This window comes from Crocuta crocuta, unplaced genomic scaffold, assembly GCF_008692635.1.
Source record: "Crocuta crocuta isolate KB4526 unplaced genomic scaffold, BGI_CrCroc_1.0 scaffold50, whole genome shotgun sequence".
In the NCBI taxonomy this organism is placed as follows: domain Eukaryota; kingdom Metazoa; phylum Chordata; class Mammalia; order Carnivora; family Hyaenidae; genus Crocuta; species Crocuta crocuta.
Window position 1 is genome coordinate 2,867,064 of NW_027527428.1, and position 7,140 is coordinate 2,874,203.

Below are 7,140 nucleotides of genomic sequence, written 5' to 3' on the forward strand. Positions count from 1 at the left end.
GATAGAACAGGGCCTCTCAACCTTCTCACTGTTGACATTCAGGGCTGGCTCTGTGGTGAGAACGGTTAGCAGCGTGCCTGGCCCTGCTCCCTCAAAAGGTCCAACCAGAAATGTCTCCAGACACTGCCCAGCGGCCCCCAGCTGAGGACTGCTGGATTAGAGAACTATTTAGGGCATGGGGGTGTAGGAGTAAGCGGGGCAGGGAAGGGCGGTGGGTGCCCAGCATGACTGTGGGGTGCCATGCCGGGCGGTGAATGGTGCCAAGCAATGAAGTGGGGAGCCCAGGAGAGGTGAGGAGCAGGTTAAGGGAAAGTGATACGTTTAACTTGGACAGAATAACAACAGTGATCTCCATTCATCGCGAGGCGGTCTGGCCCAGGGGTTAGTGGTGCCGGCCCCAGAACTGAGTGCCGAGGTTCACCAGCTGGGTGACCTTGGGCAGGTCACTCATCTCTCCAGGGGAGATGACAGACGCTACTCCAGAGAGTTGGTGGGAAGATTAAATGGGTTAAGGTCTAAGTTGCAAGGCTGTGCGTGCCTGGTGGCTAGGGATTCAGAGCACAGCTCTGTGGGCTTTGCCTGGCCTCAGACTGAGTTCAGGGACAGTGGGATGGATCCACAGAGCCGGAGTTGTAAGCCTCAGGTGGCCCGTCAGTGCAGGTGTTATTCACTTGGAGACGAGGGGCCCTCTGAAGGGTGCCTGGTGAAGCAAGGAGTGTCCAGACCACACCGGTGCTACCTGGGAAGGAGCTGTGCCTGTAGACAGAGTCTCTGAACCCTCAGCCAAACAGCCAAGGGGCCGGGTGGTTCCGTGGTTAAAGCCAGATGGCCTGAGTCTAGGTGCTGGCTGTGCCGCTTTCTCACTGAGTCATTGCAGACACGTTATTTAACTTCTCGGCTCCTCAGTTTCCTCATCTACAAAGTGGGCATCGTAATAGTCTCTACATCCAGGTTGGCATGCTAAGCAAGTTAAATGGCTTTGAATGGTGCCTGGTACACAGTTGGTGCCTCACCTCGTCCTCATGACGGGTGCCTCACAGCGGGTGGCATTCCCATTTTACAGGTGAGAAGACTGAGGCCTCTAGGGCTTGCACAGCCTGAGTATATGGCGAGTGGTAGCGCCGGCTAGGAACAGGGTCCCCGGTTCCATCTACCTACCAGCTGGCCCTGGAGGATGGTGGCCTCCCCTCCCAAGCCTCAGTTTCTTTCCCCACGAAGTAGTCTTCTGAGCCATCCAGGACCAGATCAGGGGACTGTGGCGCCCGCTGGACGCGTCAGTGGGGAGGAAGTGATGCCAAGGGGACAGAAACTCATGCCACAGTAAAACTCCTGCCTTGGAAATCGCTTGAGGCCTCTCCCTCCCCTGGTGAAACCAGCCGTTGATAACGGCTCTGGGCCCTTCCTGCCCAGCCCGCCCACACTCCCCCCACCACCAGGCCCTGAACAAACAGTGTGTTCCCGACCGGCTGCCCCTGTCCAGGACCAGGTTGTTTGGTCTTGGTTTTTTTGTGGCTGGGCCCCTGGTGTCAGGTGACAGCCACACAGGGAGGGCCAGGTTGCTGCCACTGGCTGACCGCCAGAGCTGACCGCACCCAGTACAGGGCAGTGCCACCCAGCCCAGTGGGTGGGCGTGACCCCTCTGGCCCTAGACAGCCCTCCTTCCAGCCCCCCGACAAAATCTTTGGCCCTGGATCTTGGCCGGCGTCCTCCCTCGCTGGGGACAAGATGAAGGGCCCCCGCCATCTCTGACCAACAGCCCTTGCTCTCTCCTTTCCGAGAACCTGAACTGGGGTCCTGGGGCCAGCAGGAGACAGACGGGGCTTTCTTTCCCATACCAGGCTAATGTTGCAGTTTGGCGGCTCCTACAAATCTCTCCTTTCCTAACTGCAGTCAAAAGAGTTCATTGTTCTCTCCTCCCTTGGCAGAGGTCACCTGAGCCAGGTAGCAGGGTGGGGGCAGGGTGGGTAGGCTGGATGTTGAGCTCAGGAAGTAGGGGAGGCTGGCACCAGAGGCTGCCAGGCTTTGGGCAACCTCCTAGCTTGAATTTGAGCCGGAGGCCTCTACTGTCCTAGGCCGAGTCCCCACCCCTTGTCCCGGGAGGGGGATGATTCGGGGCTGCTGCGTGCCCTTGGAAGTCCCACAGCAGGGCATCCCTGGGGCTGAGCCCACTTCCTGTGCCCCGTGTGCACCTTGTACTCCGGTGAGGGGCTGCGTCTTTAAAGGCTCTTAGAAGTTGGGAGATGGGACAACCAAGGAATGGGGAGGCCGGGCTGCTCTGGGTTTCTGGCTCCTCCCTAACTGCCCTCTGTCCTCTCCCCGAATCCAAATCCCTTCTTTCCCCATTGCCGACAAGACCCCCCAGGCCTCTGGGATCTGGCCTGGGGCCACACCTCCTCCCTCTGCCCGCACTCAGGTGTGCAGCCTCCTTTGGGGATTTGTGGGCCCTATTTGCAGGTTTCTCTCCTCCCCACCTCTTCCCCGACCTGGGGTGTCCCCTGTCACCACGCTAATTACATTTGAACCTAGTCTCTTGGCCCCTGCCCAGGTACGGGCGCCATATTTCCTCCCCTCCTTTTGTTCTTGAGGGAGCCATGATCCCTTGGAGAAGATCTCCTGAGGAATAAAGGGAGTGATGGAGAACTGGGCGGGCTGTGTGGGGCGAGGCCTGAGTGCTCTGCGGGCTGGGCTGAGCGTTCCAGCCACCAGCTTCTTGAAGGTTACGTTCAAGCCACGGGCGGTCCTGCTCGCTGCGGTCGTTGGCACCCTCCCATTTCTCAGATGTGCAATGAGGCTCAGAGAGGCAAAGAGCTCACCCAAGTCCCAAGGCATTTTAAGTGGCAGAAGGGGATTCAAAGCCTGGTGGGCCTGACTCCGTCCCTATTCATTCTGTTCTCTTGTTCTTTTTTTGGTATGTATGTATGTGTGTATGTATTTTTATTATTTTAACTTATATCTAAGCTAGTTAACGTATAGTGTAATAATGATTTTAGGAATAGAATTCAGTAATTCATCACTCACACATAACACCCAGCGCTCATCCCAGCGGTGTCTTCCTTAGCTTAGCGCCCTTCACCCATTTAGCCCATCCCCCCACTAACACCCTGCCAGAACCCTCAGTTCGTTCTCTGTGTTTAAGGGTCTCTTACGGTTTGTCCCCCTCCCATTTTTATATTATTTTGCTTCCCTTCCCTTATGTTCTTCTGTTGTGTGTCTTAAATTCCACATATGAGTGAAGTCATATGATATTTGTCCTTCTCTGATTTCGCTTAGCATAGTACACTCTAGTTCCATCCATGATGTTGCCTTTTTTTTTTTTTTCCCAAGCTTTTTGAAAGAGAAGAGAGAAAAAGCAGGGGATGGGGAGAGAGAGAGGAAGAGAGAATCCCAAGCAGGCTCCATGCTGTTAGCAGAGAGCCGAACATGGGGCGCGATCCCATGAACCGTGAGCTGAAATCAAGAGCTGGATGCTGGGGCGCCTAGGTGGCTCAGTCGGTGGAACGTCCGACACTTGATTTCGGCTCAGGTCATGATCTCACAATTTGTAAGTTCAAGCCCCACATTGGCCTCTATACTGACAATGTGGAGCCTGCTTGGGATTCTCTCCCTCTCTCTCTGCCCCTCACCTGCTTGTGCCCATGCATGTGTTCTCTTTCTCTCTCTGTCTCAAAGATAAATAAATAAGCCTTACAAAAAAAAAAAAAAAAGTCAGGTGCTTAACCGACTGAGCCACCCAGGGGCCCCAGTCCCTGTTCTTTCTAAACCAGCCTATGGAAAAGAAGGTGGAGATGAGAGGTGGTACTGGTGTGGGGTCCCCGGGACCCTGAAGGAAATGAGGAGTAAGTACAAGAGACTGAATGAAAGGTGGACCCGACCTTTGTCTCCCTCCAGTTAAGGAAAAGGGGCCCACCTGCAGCAGGAGGAACTCAAGTGGGATGCCGGGAGAACTTCCTGCCAGTGGGGGTAGGATAATGCGTGGCCGGAGAGCCTGACAGAAAAAAGCTGCGTGCTGTTTTCTCTTTGGCTTGACCTTCTTGCCCTTAGCCTGAGGCAGAATCGTCTAGGGCAGCACCTCGGCCCAATGGGAATATAACAAGAGCCACATATGTAATTTAAAATGTCCTAGCAGGGGCGCCTAGGTGGCTTAGTCGGTTAAGCGTCCGACTTTCACTGGGGTCATGATCTCACGGTTCGTGGGTTCGAGCCCCGCGTCGGGCTCTGTGCTGACTGCCAGCTCAGAGCCTGGAGCCTGTTTCAGAGTCTGTGTCTCCCTCTCTCTCTGACCCTCCCCTGCTCACGCTGTGTCTCTCTCTCTCTCTCTCCTAGAAATAAATTAAAAAAAAAAAAACATCTAAAAATTTTTTAATTAAAATGAAAACTTCCATTCCTTGGTGGCATCAGCCATGTTGCTAGTGCTCTGTATCTGTGTGCAGCTCACAACTGTCACACTGGGCAATGTGGGTCTCCTGGACACAGGGCTCCTTCCTGCGGGACATTTTCCACAGACTCCTCCAAATTCCAGAGGCTTTGGCCACACACTCCTGCTGATTGGGATGATTGAAAAATGCTACCGTCCCAGGAACCTGGCTGCTGGCTTCCTGAGGCCCCAGCAACCTGAGGCTGTGGCCGGGAGGGGACTCTGGGGGAGCTTGGGTGCCCTGCCCCCCCCTTTTCCTGGGAAATGTTTACATTCCAGACACTCTGCTATCTCCCCAAGGCTTTTCCAGGCGCTGCATTTTCTAGATNGCTCTCCAGGCCGTCTGTTGCAGGCAGGTATAGCCATTTGTAGGGCAGGCTGGTTCCTGGCAAAGAGCCAGACCTGGGGGACCCTTCCACCCATGTGTCCCCAGAATAAACTCTGTGGGGCTCTTGCTCCCAGGCAGCCCCAGCTCAGGGCCTCCTCCCGGGAGCCACCAGACTGGACTGGATAAGCCAACAGGCAGCACTGAGTTTACTAAACTATTGTGCCTGCCATCGCCAGGACTTCGGTCTTTCTTCTTCTTTGAGGCCTGATGTGAGAGCTAAGAGGAGGAGCCCGGGCCTAAGGAGAGCCACCTGACTGGCATAATCTTTCTCTGCAGAGCAGAGTCTCCACTGCTTTAAAAAAAAAAAAAAAAAAAGTAGCTGACTGGCATCCTTTGCCCTTCTTTGATCTAGCTCTATGGGTTTGGCATCCCCTGGGGTGGGAGGTGGGGGGCAGGAGGGCCGATAGAGAAACGACCAAAAACCTTCCTGAAGATGGTCTATCAACCCGGATCTGCGATGTTTACATCCATGCCTTTTAAACCCGGAGTTCCGTGCCCTGGACCTCTGCCTAAGTAAGTACTCCCAGTCGCAAGCAAAGGTAGGAGTCCAAGGAAGGTCGTCACTGCCACCGATCGGCAACTGTAAAACCCACAGGACCAAAGACAGTGTGCGACAACAAAAGCCTCGTGCGTTAGGGCACTTTTACGTAGGAAAGAGTCCTTAGCCATTTAAAAGTCACTTTAGTGCCTCTGCTGGTTTGGGCCGGCTATATATAGGTGGCAAGTAGGCGACATCCATAGACACTACCCCAATCAGGTCTTTGTATTAAATAGAGACACACACATGTGTACAGTCACAACACGAGAAAGACAGACACACCAAGATATTAGCAGGGGTCACTTCTGGTTGCGGGAGTATGAGTGACTTTTGTTTTCCTTTTCAAACTCCTTCGTACGTCCCAAGTTTCCTATAATGTATATTCCTTCGGTAATAAGAAACGAGCAAAAGCATGTGTCTGCAACAAAACTCCAGAAGCTTCTTTTCTGAAAACATAGTGGAGGAGACCTCACAACGGAGGGACTGGTGAGACTACAGGTGTTCGGTGCTGGAGGAGCCTCGGACAGCCCAGAGCCGGGACCGGCTGCCGGGGGTTCTGTCCAGCCCCAGGGACTGGCCCCGAGCTGTGGTACAAGCAGGCTTCCCGAGCCATCGGCTCCTCCACTGTGCCAGCCCCCCCGCTCCCCAAGCTTCCCTTGCCCCCGTACCTCCACAGGAGGGCTGGGTCAGTCACCTACACTGTGGGTGGTGGAGAAACCAAATCAGAATTCCCGGAAAGCGTCAAGTGGCCAGTGTGGTGTTGGGGGGAGAAGGCGCCCCCAGCGCCTAAGACTAAGTCACAAACAGGTCTGGGATTGACTCCACACTCGGGTATCTGGGTAGGAACCTGAACATGACTGAATTTCTCCTTCCTGCTGGAGGTGGCTCTGTGCTGCAGCTCCTCTGTGCGGCCCCGGTCCCCCAGCTGTGGTGGAGTGGAGGGGACATGTCTGCAGGTTCCACACCCACATGGTTCTCGTTGCAGACGGTGGAGCATGGCTTCCCACACCAGCCCAGCGCCCTCGGCTACAGCCTGTCTCTGCGCATCCTGGCCATTGGCACCCGCTCTGGAGCCGTCAAGCTGTATCCTTTCTGTTCCCCCAGCTCCCACCCGGGGCGGGGCCCGGGCATCTGTGGGATTCACACAAAAGCCAGTTGTGGATGACCCCTCCTTCGGCCCAGGGTGTTCCGCATACCCTCTCGGGAGTCAGCCCTGAATGCAGTAGGTGGAGGCAGAGTTTTTGTTTTGTTTTCTTTTCTCCCACTTAGTAGACTGGCCCCAGGGTGCTGTCCTTGGGTTAGAGGAGCAGTGCTAAGTCTTCCAGATTCTCCCCCACCGTGCACACCCGCCGTGTACACGCAGAGTGTAGAACGGACTCCTGGTTGGCGGGACGTGGTCTGAAAGGGCCATCTTCCATGCAAAGCATTGGTTCTGGGCTGCGGGGGCCTCTGGGCTATTTCAGAGGCAAGCCGGTGGGTTCCAGGAAGTTAGAGGATCACTCCGTGGGTTCTCTGGTCTGGACTACAAGTCTGGAAGCTCCTCCAGCCCCAAATCCCACCTGAGTCCCTAGAGTGAACCACATGGTACCTGGGAGTACTGGGAGATGGGGGCCACCCATGGGGAGCCCGGCTCAAGCCTCCAATGAGGCTCCGGCTCCTTCCTTCTCCTCTTATGCAGCAGGGGCAGGGAAGACACCTCCAGCAGGCTGGCCTAGGCTGGAGGTGGCGGATAGCACTCCCTCAGCTGGTTAATGGTTGCCAGGCCGTGGCCGGCTGTATCCTGGTTACCAATCCCAGGCG

The 7,140-nt window shown here is 55.3% G+C and overlaps 1 protein-coding gene across 2 annotated transcripts in view; it reads left to right on the top strand.

The window, feature by feature from the left end:
* Positions 1 to 7,140, top strand: part of LLGL2 (LLGL scribble cell polarity complex component 2) — a 22,041-nt gene that overhangs the window by 2,056 nt on the left and 12,845 nt on the right. For both annotated transcript variants that reach the window (XM_077754533.1, XM_077754523.1), the window contains exon 2: positions 6,326 to 6,423. In XM_077754533.1, the coding sequence (XP_077610659.1) occupies positions 6,326 to 6,423 (98 nt within the window). The remainder of the gene's footprint in view (positions 1 to 6,325; positions 6,424 to 7,140) is intronic.